Source organism: Lissotriton vulgaris, chromosome 6 (genome assembly GCF_964263255.1).
Source record: "Lissotriton vulgaris chromosome 6, aLisVul1.2, whole genome shotgun sequence".
Taxonomy (NCBI): domain Eukaryota; kingdom Metazoa; phylum Chordata; class Amphibia; order Caudata; family Salamandridae; genus Lissotriton; species Lissotriton vulgaris.
Window position 1 is genome coordinate 1,254,867,596 of NC_141694.1, and position 15,427 is coordinate 1,254,883,022.

General features: G+C 45.6%; 1 protein-coding gene across 1 annotated transcript in view; it reads left to right on the plus strand.

Annotated features, from left to right (window-relative positions):
- Window positions 1-15,427, plus strand: part of LOC147708716 (uncharacterized) — a 295,811-nt gene that overhangs the window by 122,211 nt on the left and 158,173 nt on the right. The window contains exons 13-14 of the mRNA XM_086927368.1: window positions 3,893-3,895; window positions 8,371-8,453. Of these exons, the coding sequence (XP_086783494.1) occupies window positions 3,893-3,895; window positions 8,371-8,453 (86 nt within the window). The remainder of the gene's footprint in view (window positions 1-3,892; window positions 3,896-8,370; window positions 8,454-15,427) is intronic.

Sequence of the window (15,427 nt, forward strand, 5' to 3'; positions counted from 1 at the left end):
ATATGACGTCACCAGAACTCCTCTATAGCCAGTGGACCATATTACAGGTTACCTTTTATGTATTTTCTTATTTTACATACTTACTTTGGGGTAATAAACTTGAAAAGATTGATTTCAAACAGACAAATGGTATTGGCAATAGTAAGTAAAATATTGGATCATACCGTTTAGTTGCCTGCAGTGAAATAAAAAGTAATGCTTGATTATGCTGAATATGGAATTTTAGAAAACACATTCTTCTTATACGAGTAAGGGATTGTCCAAGCTGTTCTCTCAAAGGGTCAGCTAGCAATGACATTTATTGGATTTAGAATATTTACCTTTTTCAACTCTCCTCTTAACTTTTTTTGTCCTGTACAGAACTGTACACAGTTTGGCATGGTGGAAATTATCATGCCAAATTTGTTGCAGGGTCCAAGGTCTTGGTGGAATCTAAAAAAGATTTTTCAATGGAGCATTTGCCTAAACTGCTCCATTTTGTAACTACATAATTGTGACTGCATTGTGTGCTATACATGTGTGTGCGTGTATATGAACATATATACATATATATATATATATATATATATATATATATATATATATAGAGAGAGAGAGAGAGAGAGAGAGAGAGATAGAGATTGAGATAAATGTTTGAGATACATTTGGATATATCTTGAGCGAGCAAGTGATAGGCTGTAGTTTTCTCCAGACATTTGTGCATATTCAAACAACAAGAAATGAAAAAAACGCCTTTTCTAGACAAATCACATTACAGGTAAAAACAATTCAGTTTTTCTAACGTCCTGTAATTATCTTTCCACCTATCTGAGAGTTGGGTCTGTAGACTGATCTGAGAGGAGAGGGGTTGTAATAATGTTTAGTGCAGTCAGCTTCTGAAGTCTTTTTGCCTGATGCCTTTTTTTTATATGTTTCCCAGCTACCCATTTGGCCTACCACAGGTGTAATGGCACATTGGAGCACCCAAAAGGTTACGCCCCTTCATCATAATGCTGGAAGAGAAATGGTAGGTGATAAGGGATGCTAGTAAGTGAGTTGGAACCTTGTATTGAATGTTTCCCTTGTCTTTCCATGCTAGCAATGTCGAAATGGTCTCTAGTGTAGTTATTCAGCATGACACCAAAGATTGCCCTATTCCTTGTCTTTCTAATAATGCCTTGACCAAGAGTCACTCATTGCTCTTCATGCTCACTTATCTTAGGGCGAGAAAGCAAAAGACACACAATTGATGGACGGAGTGCAGAACAAATCAAAACACTCACCCCCAGTCAAGAGATCTGGGTTAAATCCATCATTCTTTTGCTCACCATTCCACCCCAGTTTAAACCTGGCCATATGCAAATCAGTCTTGACCATGTGCCTCATGGGAACAGTCTACCCCGAACTGCCAAGCCAGGTCCTCACTGGACCAGAAACAAGCATCCTAGGACCGGTTTCGGGGTTTCCCCCTCTTCAGCCAGGATAGCTTGATTCCAATGGCACAGTGAGCCCAGGACGCACATCTGGGCATACCTGGTGCACTTAGGATGAGAAAGCAAAAGACACACAATTGATAGACAGAATGCAGAACAAATCAAAACATTCAGCCCCAGTCAAGAGAACTGGGTTAAATCCATCATTCTTTTGCTCACCATGCCATCCCAGTTTAGACCTGGCCGTATGCAAATCAGTCTTAACCCTGTGCCTCATTGGAACAGTCCAGCCCGAACTGCCAAGCCAGGTCCTCTCTAGCCCGGAAATAAGCATCCTAGGACCGGTTTCGGGTTTCACCCGTCTTCAGCCAGGATAGCTTGATTCCAGTGGCACAGTGAGCCCAGGACACATGTCTGGGCATACCTGGGGTAAAAAGGACGAGAAAGCAAAAGACACATAATTGATAGATGGACTGCAGAACAAATCAAAACATTCACCCCCAGTCAAGAGATCTGGGTTAAATCCATCATTCTTTTGCACACCATGCCAACCCAGTTTATAGCTGGCCATATGCAAATCAGTCTTGACCCTGTGCCTCATGGGAACAGTCCAGCCCGAACTGCCAAGCCAGGTCCTCCCTGGACCGGAAACAAGTATCCTAGGACTGGTTTTGGGGTTTCACCCCTCTTCAGCCAGGGTAGCTTGATTCCAGTGGCACAGTGAGCCCAGGATTCACATCTGGGCATACCTGGCGCACTTTGGGTGAGAAAGCAAAATACACATAATTGATAGACGGAATGCAGAACAAATCAAAACATTCACCCCCAGTCAAGAGATCTGGGTTAAATCCATCATTCTTTTGCACACCGTGCCAACCAAGTTTATAGCTGGCTAAATGCAAATCAGTCTTGACCCTGTGCCTCATGGGAACAGTCCAGCCCGAACTGCCAAGCCAGGTCCTCCCTGGACCGGAAACAAGCATCCTAGGACTGGTTTAGGGGTTTCACCCCTCTTCAGACAGGGTAGCTTGATTCCAGTGGCACAGTGAGCCCAGGACTCACGTCCGGGCATACCTGAAGCACTTTGGGTGAGAAAGTAAAAGACACACAATTGATGGATGGAATGCAGAACAAATCAAAACATTCCCCCCAGTCAAGAGATCTGGGTTAAATCCAACATTCTTTTGTTCACTATGCCACCCCAGTTTAGACCTGGCCATTTGCAAATTAGTCTTGACCCTGTGCCTGAATTGGCATGGTGAGTACAAAAACTATGGATTTAGGTCCAGATCTCTGTACTTGGGTGAATGTATGACATTGTTCTGTGTTCTGTCCATCAATTGTTCTTTTTGCATTTGTCCCCCCGAGAGGGACAGGTATGCTCAGACGTGAGGCCCTTGCTCTACATGCCTCTGCAGTCAAGCTATCCTGGGTGATGAGGGCTGAAATCCCGAAACCGGTCGTAGGTTGCTTGTTCCCAGTCCAGTGTGAACCAAGCCTGGCAGTTCAGGCTGGACTGTTCCCATTGGGCACAGGGTCAGGACTGATTTGCATATGGCTGGGTCCAAACTGGAATGGCATGGTGAGCAAAAAAACAACGAATTTAGGCCCAGATGTCTGTACTGGCCTGAATGTATGACATTGTTCTGCATTCTGTCCATCAATTGTTCTTTTTGCATTTGTCACGGGTCGGGTATGCTCAGACCTGAGTCCCGTGCTCTCTGTGCCCTTGGAGTCAAGCTATCCTGGCTGAAAACCCAAAACTGGTCATAGGATGCTTGTTTCCAGTCCAGGGAGGACCTGGGCTGGCAATTCGGGCTGGCCTGTTCCCATTGGGCACAAGGTGCATGACTGATTTGCATATGGCTGGGTCCAAACGGGAATGGCATGGTGAGCAAAAAAACGATGGATTCAGGCCCAGATCTCTGTACTGGGGTTAATGTATGACATTGTTCTGCATTCTGTCCATCAATTGTTCTTTTTGCACTTATCTTGGTACACATTTTTCAAACAACATTTTTTCAGTTACCTTGCAATACTTTTACCTGAAACATAACATTTGGCTTGATTGCTTAATTTTTCAACAAAGTCGATATTTTCATATCACCTGCAGCAGTGCCCCACCCAATATAAATTTGTGTTAAATTCGATAAGCTTCTAAGAATTCTGTTTGGCCTTGAACTTTATGTTGGCCGTTTTAAACGTACCTGTCCCTAGTGACACCACATATAAGGGGACAAATGGAATTCCTCGTTTGTCCTGGTAATATCCATACCCTCTAGGATACTCTTACCACATGGCAATTCCTGGAAAGTCCTACTCCTACCTTTAACATCTACATAATAGACATCATAACAAATATAAAATAGACATTTTTCAGAACATACTAAAGAACATGTTTAGCCAATCCCTCTCAGTCACATTCTAGTTCCATTTTCTATGGCAGACTGTTGGAAATGGGGGTTGCCCAAGTCTCAAAGGGGGTAGCATGGCATCAAGCGGGCAGGCCAAACTTCGAGGACATGTGAAGCATTCACGCAGTACCCTCAGTCAACACACCAGGCACACTACAAAAGAGGCAGGACACCAATTTGAGTTGGAAAATTAAGCAGTTTAGTATCTCCAACCTGCAAGGCAAAAAGGAAAAATACACTGGTAATCACAACAAGGCGCCAACTGGCGCCAGAGCCAAGTACATCCTGGGGATTTATTTACATGGGACAAAAAGGGTTGAGTCCAAAGTCCATGCTGTAATAAAAATGGTTGGTTAAATGAACATTAGACCTGGGGCCAATCTGGCGGGGCCAACTCAGGCCTTCATCCTTGAGAGGTTGGCTGAAATTGTAAGTTGCATATTAGCATAACTACACCTCATGCGTGACAACGCCAACCCCACCCCTGTAAGGGAAAAACAACAACAAAGCATTACAGCACATACTAGTCAGGAGCACCTGTAAGAAATCAGTACGGCAGGCTCATTAACCAGGGGCATAACAGGGGCCTGGAATAACTCTTCAGGCCAGCATAGGGGCACCACGGCACTAACAGGGCGCAAAAGCATACGATCACCCATCAGGTGTAAAACCACAGTGTACCTAGGCCTCAATAACCTTAGTGTAGGCATAACATTTGCATAACCACCTTAGCAGGGTAATCAGCAGACCATAACACTAGGCGCAGTGGCGCATCACACCTGGACAGGTAACATGAAACGCTGCGTTACCCTAGGCAACCAGCATCCTGATCAGAAATGAACATGGCAAATAACCATTGCAGGGCACAGGGGTCAACAAGCCATTAACAACCAGGCTGAGTTACCCAGCCCTTCACTCTGCAGGGCCTGACACCTAGCTAGGGGTTAACTTGTCCCTCTACCAATCCCGGGGAGGTTTCAGTAATGTCCCAGCCCAGCCTAGAGGCTTAAAAAGGAGATCAATAGGGCCAATGAAGATCAGTACAGTTTCCAGGGGCTAGCACAAGTCCTGGGGCGAGCACCGACCCTGTGCCCCGACCTCCACACAGTTTAATCCAAACCCCACTCACCAGGCTCAATAGGTTCTGCGGGGCGTCCTTTGGGGTCTCCTCTGCAGGGGGGGACCAAGCACCGACAATATGCCTCGAGGCCCAGGGGTTCCAAAACGGCCTCTGGACGGCCACTCTCTCCTCACCCGGGCCTCCTTCTCTCAGAGGGGCCTGGGGCTTCAACACGGTGTCTGGGCACCCGTGGGGGAAGCCTGCCTGGCTTTCCTCCCACGTTTCAAGGCTCCTGCAGACGGCTTCGTTGGAGGGGGCGGGGCTGGCACCGACAATGTGCCCCGGCCCCTCACTGAGGACCACAGACCGGCGGGGTGGCCTCCCGCTTCGGTCGTTCCAATTCGGGGCTCCCTCCTCGGCACGGGGGCCCCGCACCAACACTTCACCTGGGTCCCCTTGCCTCACGGGGACCTAGGGCTTGGCGACGCTCTCCTCGCTCTGGCGGGCCGGCACCGACAGCGTGCCCCGGCCCCGCCTTCCCCACCGGCCCCTCGCGTGGGGCACAGACCAGCGGGGTAGCCTCCCGCAACGGTCGCTTCACTCGGGGTTCCCTCCTCGTCACGGGGGCCCCGCAACGGAGCTTCACCCGGGTCCCCCTCCTACCTCACGGGGACCCGGGGCTTCGATTTCCCTTCTCCCGGCCTTCTCGGCCGATAACCAATCCCTGCGCGGCCTTCAGGGGTCACGGCCGCGCAGGCCAATCAGTGCGTGGCGGGGGCGGGCCGATGACGCGGTCAGGCCCCCGTCACGTGACGAGGTAGACGGCGGCTTCAGGGCACAGCGCGGCCCTCACTCCACTTCGGCGGCCCTCTCCTGGCACCGGGGGCCGCCGCAACGAGACCCTCAGCAGTGGGGGGGGGGGTCCCACCCACGCCGGACCGCGGCGGTGAATCCCAGCGGCGATAAGGGGTAGGTTCCCTTGTAATTAATTAATAATAAGGCAGACAGCGCGCTGACACGAGGGTAGGCTCCTCAGCGCTGTTTCTCCTCACAGTTTCCTCAGCCCACACAGCGCGATTCTCCTCAGCAGATGGCGCTATTTACAGCGCACTGCTCTTCAGCGCTTCACCACACAGCGCTATGCAGGGCACAGTTCGAGTTCCTAGCGCTTCTCAATTATAGCGCTTGACAGGCAGTGCCTACAAGGGGGGTGACAGTTCCTAGGAGCCTACTCTTCCCCAGATGGCGCTTGATAGGCAGTCCAGGGGCAGTCTAATAGACACAGTTCCTCGAGGGCACACTCCTCCTCAGAATAGCGCTTGCCGGGCAGTACCTCACAAGGGCAACAGTTCCTTCAGGCAGCTCCTCACGACCCAGTACTTCCACAGGGTCACAGCTTCAGCAGGGGGAGTGGACAATCCTATTTCTCACCTCCTGGGCGCTTCTTCATCGCAGCGCTGGCGTAACTCCCGGTTCCCACAGTGTCAGGGACCTGGGTAGGGGCCCTCCCTTGTCAGGGGCCCATGGGGACAGCAGAGGGGGGGTTTATAGGGGTGCAGGGCCCAGCTCACAGGCCTATGTGGCGGTAGCACCTCACAGCAGGTCCCCTCTCTTCCTTGTCCCAGCGCTGACTAAACCTCTGGTGACACTTTCCCCTATTTATACCCTCCTCCCAGGCAGTGCCAGGACCTTCTAGAATGTTGGCACATCTAGCCTAAACTGGTTCTAGGGGAGGGGGTGAGCACCCTGGGTGCCAGGCTTTCCCTCCAAAAGCTAGGGGTTGCTGGGTAATGTTATCTAGACCGCTGACCTATGTCAGTCCAGTGGCAAAACCCATGGCCATGGCATCCATTTTAAAAGCAATACATTTCAGTCAGGTGCGTTTTCAAAATGGGGGATATTTACAAGTGCTCACATTATGTCAGGTAATTAAATTTTTCAAAAGGGGTCTCACACCACTCATGGCCTATACAGGTTTAATCCCATGGGGGAGACATCCTAGGTAAGGGGGTCAAAAGCGAAAAATTTTGGGAGAAAAAGGCCAAGTCCAACACAGACCCATCAGACCATGGCACTTCTCAATATGTCAAGAATATCCAGCATTCTCTAAGACTATTGTTATGCTAGAGATTTGCACCATCACGGATGCCCAAGAATTTCCAAGATTCATTGTCCCAGGGCAGTTATAGTACTAGGGGATAGACCACTACAAGTTGCAAAGAAATATTGCCATTATGGTAGGGCCAGTATTTTACCATGGGTGGGCAATGTGAATCCTCTAATGAAAGTAACTGGTAGCCAAGAATCATCAACACCAGTGCCTCCGACACATTGATTTTTTTCCCCATGCAATACATACTAGCTGTAGGAACACTTTTTTAACCAATTTATGTTCAGGGAGCATGTTTCTTTCATCTCCCTAAAAAGAGCCCCAAAAAAGTCAAATGTAATTAAGCAGGATTAATCTGCACAAAAAAAAATCATACACAAGCATGCACACTCACACACATGCACACATTAAAGTAGAATGAAACCCAGAAGGAAAACAAGTAGAAAACCTATAACTCCTGATTTCTTTTTAACTAAAAAGCCATACTTATTTTCCAGTTGTGGGCATCTTTCTCCACCGATGTAGCATCGCCCTACAGACATAGAAAGTACAATGGTCTTTTGAAGGCTTTTGAACTGTTCAGCACCACATTTGGTTTGCTCAAATCTATTCTGTAGATTAGGGTCTTGTAGAAGGTTGACATAAATCGGTCGGCTAAACTATGAAGAAATAAGCAAGAGCCTTCATTCCCTACAGCATTCCTTTCATCTTCCTGAATGATTGGTGGCATGTACCAAAATACTTGAATCTAACTCTGTGGATTGGTGGATCTCATAGGTCAAAATAAAGATTCGACCAGGGGTAATAACAGATCACTTTCTCCATAGACTTAATGGTCTACTTGAACTGCCTTCAATGGCCTCTCCATCTAATGCATACTGAATGCTCCATTAAGAATCCTTAAGGATAGCAGTAATTGTGCTAGGAGTTCTGATACATGCCAGTGTGTACGGAGAAGAAGGAACCTCCGAATGTTGCAGAACTGAAGATATAGCTGCAAAGTGATAACCTTGTGCTCTCTGCATATTTTGCAACTTGTAGCTTCAGTAACATCTCCCTTAAAGGTACTGCTATGAAGTACAAAGGCCAACATACTCTTCTAATGTTCAGATCTATTCAAAGTGAGTGAATCTTTAAAGATTACTGATGCCAATAGCATTCCAGGTAAATGCTATTTCATCCTCCATTCCACATGATGTCATAAAGACTATTTTGATGATTATGTAGCCATTACTTACTTAAGCTTAGTGATTTGGGAAGTGTGGCCTAGTGATATGAGAGGGTCATTTGTGGAGGGCAGAGATGTCGGTTACTGAAGGTGGGCCTTGTACTGGGTTGTGCCTGGCTCTCTTTTTGTGTATTTACGGCTATCAGTCTGGCCATTCCGAGACAGAATTACACAGTGGAGCAGCTCTGTGATGTTCAGTGTCGTACTGCACAATGATGAGGGAGACTGCGTAAGTAAGAGGGGATGTCAGTGAGGGGAATTATTTATACAATTTTGTGTTTCCTTTATCCTCCATTGATGTATTTCTGTTACGTTATTTGTGTGAGACACATTTAAAGCTGAAATCTGAAGGAAAATCGAACAATTTAGATTATGCAATTCAGGATGCTGAGCTCTGCTATGATGAAATATCTTCAAGTTAAACCTTCACAAAGTAACTGCTGCCACAACAATTTAGAGATACGCAGAAATAATGAGATCCTTTGATGAACGAAAAGTCCTGTAGCAGGATAGCAATTCACATCTTTGCTATGTGCATGCAGAAGAGTGGCAAGATCCTTGCTCTTTATAAATTAAACCCAAGCATGCATTGACAATTTTAACTCAAAATAAATATATAAGATTCTCTCATGAAAAAATGTATCCTGTAAGCCGGGCAAAGAGCCCGAGCATGACCAGTCTACAGAGCTTCTTATTTGAGCAGCACATCTGTATTCAGTCTGATTACTGGAGATTCCAAATCAGTTGTAAATAAAGAGACTCTGATTAACTATGAATTGCAACTGATCGATCGTAAACAAAAGCAATATATTTAAATGTTATTCTCTAAAATACTTCAACATGATTAGATTTAAATTTATTCAGATGATCTGTCATAACTGGCAGGCTATAAGGAGTAATTTCAGCTTTCCATTTTTCTCTAAAAATACAATATGAACCAATCATAATCTTCCAACACATGTGCCATAAATGTCCATTTTAGCATTTCATTTTATGTAAGTCAGGGTGTGTTTTGTACTGAATTTCAAAATGGATTACTATGCTACTTTCATTCCTCGACCACTAGATACTGACATTTTTTCAAATAGATGAGGGATTCATTATCTTCCTTCTATAACAAATGATGGCAAAACTAATGACTAACTGGGTGTCACTAACTTTGAAGTTTCCAATACTGACCATCAAAATATTGGCATGAACTGGTCTGCACTAATGACAACAAAGCTCACCAACTTATATCTTCAATGTCAAATACCCTATGCTGGAGATGCTTACATTTGTTTATATCCCAATTTGTCAGGATGGACAAAAGAGTGAAGAAACCAAGAACTGTGATCAGGTATAACCCCAGGGTTAAAGGAGATACCAAGGGGCTTATTAAAAGTCTGGCGGTCCATGGACCGCCAGACTCGCAGGGATGCAGTGGTCTTCCGAGCGCCCTGTTACAATTATAGTGGTCAGACCGCCAATGGCCTCCAGCAGCAGCCAGGGAACCGCTGTTCCATGGCAGTGCTGCGATGGTCTTGAGGCCACAATATGCCTAAAGGAACCAGTGCAGTCCTGCCAAGCATATTGCAAGTTTCTTCTCTGCCACATTTTTCATGGTGGTTCCTCCTCCTTGAAAACTGTGCTGGGGGGGAAACAAAGCAGGCCCTCTATAGGGACTCCTTTTGCCTCAGGGCCATGGTGTGCATGCAGGGGGCACTACATGTGCCCCCCGTGTGCATGCACCCCAGTTCCTGCACAACATGGTCAATACATGCCATACCGCGCAGGAACTGTTTTTGCCGTTCCCATTGTTGTGCTCATTTTCTGAGGCACTGCCATGAGTACGTCAAATAAAAGCCCGCCAGACACAAGAATTACTCGCAATCTGGCGAGTGACCTGACCACGGGATTGGCGGTGCAGCTGCAGGGCAGAACAGGCGCGGCACTGACAAACTTGTAATCAGGCCCCAGAATGTGACATAAGACCTTCGCTAGCAAGGAACATATCTATCTGAGATTTTTTTTACGAGAGGAGGGAAAATATGTAAACCCATGTTCTGTCATCTGAGAATATCGCCAGACATTCACCAGAGCATAAGATTCAATTACTTGTATTACAAAGCAGCCCTAGCCATTTCATTTGAGCTGTAGGTGCTTCTCAAAGAAGAATTTAGCCCTCGACAACTAAAAGAGGAGTCTATCCATGGGTTAAGGACGATGTTGAAGTCCCCTCAAATAATCAATTGTTTTGACCGCTGATGTAGCTCTGAAAGCAGACTATTAAAGACCACAGGATAATCATGTCATAATGCGTAATTGGCCCCTCTTGACTGTTGCTATTAGCCATCGTCCACCCAAATCTATATAGTGGTTGATGAGTGTCTAGCTCTTATCCCGAGCCAGTAGGGCAATCCCTCTCTGAGAGAAGTGAAACAAGCTGAGGATAGGACTTCATCCCAGCAATCATCCAGAAGAGAGGCCTGTTTATTCAAGAGCTAAGTTTCCTGTAGGCCAACTAAATGTGGATGAAGATAGTGTAGCACCTCTTCAAATAATTTTCGCTTATAAGAAGCCTATATTTCATTGATATTCCATGAAAAAGTATGAAGATGCTGGTCAGTACCACACCCCAGGCGAAACCTTGGCATTCTTGATCGAATAACTAGCACACATTGAAAGAGAACAACAGCACAGAATAATTATTGGTCCTAACTTTACCGTCCACAACCATAAGACATTCTTTTTTCCAACAACCCGACCCCCAGCCTTCCCCTAACCCTATCCCTTCCATGCAAGGCCCAGAAAAAGGGCTGACTTCCCCAGGTCAAAAGAATACCATTAGCACTGTAATATACATGAGCACATAAACTCCCCTCCCCCCGGAGCACCCCAGACCGAGGATGGATGTGGGAAAAAGAACTAAAGGGGCAGGGCAGAGACCTCACAAGACAACCGCTCAAAGGACCCAAAATGTTTTCCCCCAGAGCCATAATTAATTAATAAAGAACCCTAATGAAACCTTCATGAAATCAAATCTAAGTGTCAGCTGACCCTGCAGACCTTAAGCTTCCATTAGCAGAGAGAAAGAAAAAAAGAAAAAAGGGAAAACATACCCAAGAAACTAAATAAACCACTCTGTAACAACCTACCAGGAAAAAGAATCAAGAAGAAAAGGACAAAACAGAATCAGCCAGATCCATTAGTCTCCTGATTTTCCACCACCGACTTGGTCAAGAGCTACTCAACCTCAGGGTGTTCAAAAAATGAATACATATGCTCCTTATATTGGATGCACAGGATTGAATTGCTGGCTCCAGTAATGAAACCGAATCTCCAAGCTTTTGAAGTGCCGGGATATGCTCTCTCAGCTGCCAACGCCGAACTACAGTCTTATGAGAGAACTCTGATTGAACAAAAAAAGTCTACTCCAGCCTCTTTCACTGGTGATCTTGGAGGAGCCGCCCTGTTTATCTCCTAACGGAGGAGGACGTTACCCACATATATCAGGATGGCCCGTGAATACCGAGGAAGTGAGAATGGATAGCAATGGGTTCTCTGAATCATGTTCTTCCATGTCCCAGCCCCACAGTGTAAGAAAGGCTTCCCTAAACAACAAAACTATATAGTGTCTAGTATTGTTCCTCTGACCCCTCGGGGATCCCCAATATCCTAAGGTTATTCCTGCGAGATCTATTTGCCAAATATCAGACCCTTGATGAGAGAATGGTCATGAGATCTGGGTCTTGAGAAGACAGTTTGAAGGCTTTCCTGAACCTTCTCAACTTGCATAAGTTGTGAGTTTGGGGTGTCCATATTTGTTGAGAGCTTCCTTCAATCCTAGGGTTATATCAGATCACAATTCTTTATCAAAGAAATGGGCTGTTGCCTTTCTGGGTCCATGATAGATCTAATGCATCTGCTATTTCTGGGATTAAGAACTCTCACTGTGCTATTGTAATCAATCCTGCCCTTATGCAAGAGGAGTTCCACAGCATTCATCATAAGTGGTATGACTAGGTATTGGTCCCTCCCACAGACCAGATCATTCAGTTTCTTCGGGTCCACCATCATCGGAAACTGTCTACTACACAGTAGCACAAGCAAGAAGGACAAATATCGGCCTCCAAAGTGTAAGACACAATTGGCTAGCTGGCACAAGGCTAGGCCTGTGGCACCGATCAACTTCCATTGGATTTCTATGTTAGTTTGTCACATCTTGTACTACCGGTTCTCCGTGATCTATTCAACTCTTTTGAATTACTTGGGCAGCTTCCTGGATCATGGACTGAGACCAACATCGTCATCTTTCCCAAGAAAAGGAAAGATCCCTTTCTCGGTGGTTCATATCAGCCTATTTCTTTGATTAATGCTGATTCCAAGATTTATACTTAGATTTTAGTAAACAGGCTTGCTACGGTTGTTTCTGATCTTGTTGATGAGAATTAAGCATGGGTGAATTTTGCGAATCTGGCGTTCGCGAATTTGCGTATTTGCGAACTCGCAATCCGCAAAATCCACGAATTCTCGCGAATTTGCGGATTTTTTTTGTGTTTGCAAGGGTTTCTGCCAGTTCGTGAGGTTTTTGTACCAGTTCGCAATTGCGATCTTACTTGTCGGCTCGCAACGGTCGCGACTATGTTGTTTCTACGTCTGGTTCATCATCACAGGTTCCCAGCACCCTCTGTTTCACCACTGCCACCCTCTGTTTCACCCATGCCACCCTCTGGTACATCAATGCCACCCTCTGGTTCATCATCACTGTAGATTATGGGGGGGAAAAGCAAGCACACCTGCCCTGCTTCAACTGACATGAATTAATTTGGGGTTGGTTTATTAATGTGTCACTGTTTTAAAATTCCAGTCTGGCTCCTGCTTCCTTATCTGTAATTTGCTTTCTGTTGCAGTGCAATTTTTTTCCAGGACCTTTGTGGCCTACTTGTAGCTATTCTATGAGCCTGCTGTGAGGGTCAGAGCAGGGTCATACAATTGTTGCAACTAGCAACTGAACTCTGGAGGGGCCCCAGTCAGGAAGCACTACAGGGAATGGTTACTATTACTAATGATGAGTTTGAACTTTTGCACCTGCTGAACAGAAAGTAATGCCCCAAACAAACATAGGCAACTGAACTCTGGAGGGGGCCCTCAGGAAGTACTACAGGGAATGGTTACTAATGATGAGTGAACTTTTGCACCTGCTGAGTGCTTTCTGCAGAACAGCAACTGTAATGCCCCATACAAACTTACTTATGAAAGTTGATTTCTAATCCAAAAGTGATCCAAAGAGAGGCAAAAGGCCTCAAATCCAAAAAAGTGCAGGCAAATGTCAACCTGAGGAGTTATTCTGATAAAAATCATGATTTTCAGGTCTATGCTGCTTGCTAGTGGATTTTTTGTGCAGAATTGCAAATTTTGTAATTTCGCGAGTGCGAGATTGTTGCTGCCCGCCGCACCTACTTGTTCGCAATTGCGAACTCTCGCGATGCGTCGCCAAACTCCTGCGGGATCCCGCCGCAAGATCCAAAATGGCGCAGCACTTGCAAAATATCGAGAAAAACAACTCGGCAAACGCTGAATGACGGTAAGTGAACGCTGCACGCCGCAAAATTGTATCACCAAGAAAAAAAAATCCGCTGCGTGCGAATATGCGGTTTTTCGGTAAATTCGCGAACGCTCGCGGATTGCGAATTTACCGAAAATCCACGAGCAGAACGGATTTTCTGCCCATGCTTAATGAGAATCAACATGGTTATATTTCACAGCGGGATAAAACCGCCAATCTCAATATTGTTATCACTGCTCTTGAGGCAGACTATTCTCGAGGAAATCTGGTTAGAGCAATAACGTTAGACTCTGAAAAGGCCTTCAAAAGGGGCTCATGACCTTTTCCTAGGGCCATAATGGCTGTGTAAGAGATTGGGCCGCGCTTTATTGCTTTGATTCAACAGCTTTATCAGAATCTTAAGGCTAGCGTTTTATGTTCAGGGTCTTCTACCAACCTAATTTAGATACGTTGTGCACCTGTAAAGTGATGTCCACTTTCACCTTTGATCTTTGCGCACTATATAGAACCTTAAATTCAAGCCCTCAAGAGCCTGAGGAATACAGCTTTGCTGCAGATCCATCAACTTGAGCTCAAACTGCTTGCCTGTGCAGCAACCATCACCATCATGACCTCTGCCCCTGAGGATTCTCTGGCAGCTATTGAAAAATTAGCTAATGAGTGTGAGTCTATCTCTGTGTACAAACTAAACCTTGATAAGACCCTAGTCCTTACCAGCACTGTCCCTTCTTGGGATGATAGGCGATTAGTCAATTCGGTGACCTACCTGGGGATCTAAGTCTCTGTGAAAATGGAGGATGTAAGGGAATCTAATTATGGCATACTATCTGGCAGAACGCAGGAGATATTTAGTAAGTTGTTGTATATGAATTTGGGACACTAGTGTAATTTTCCCGATTCATGCCCATATATAGGTATAAATCACCCTATCCTTATATAGGCATAGAGCGATTTCTTGGAAAAACCCGCCTTCAGCAGACAGGGACTTCCCCTTTCTTGAATATTGATTTATCTAAGACCTCATGGAGTTTTCAAAAGAACTGAGTCTTTGATGACGTTATTATGTCCAACCTTACGTCAAACTTGGCACCTTCAAGGTATAAATATGCCCACACTTGCCCAGGCAAACACACTGTGGTTTGGAGCAGTTAGACTATCTACTTGCCTGACGCAGCTCGCTGCAGCAAGTGCAGAAGGAAACCGACCCTCCAGCAGATGCACTGAAAGAGACGCTGTCTTTTCTCTTGCCGAGAAATCCAACTCCAGTGTTTCCAAGCTACCCTTGTGGGTTGTTGGGAAATCGAGTTTTTATCTCGGGAAACAAAGTTGTCATGTTTTAAGCGGTTGTCAGAAACGAATCCCTTCTTGTTTATTTGAGAAAGTTTCTAGTGACCTCTGAGCTAACTGGCACTCACAGTTAAGTCTAATATATTCGATAGAGACCTAGTCGACCTCAGTCCTACGTCTAATCTATAGTATATGTTTTTCCAATGAGCAGAGCCTATTGGGAATATAGGAACTACACTACAAAGCGGCATAATTTCACAATGGTCTAATCTGTCAATGCAAGTTAATCAAGATGATTACTCTCCCTTGCTACCTATACATCTTTCTGGCATACTTTTGTATTTAGCCAAAGGTTTTTTTACACAAAC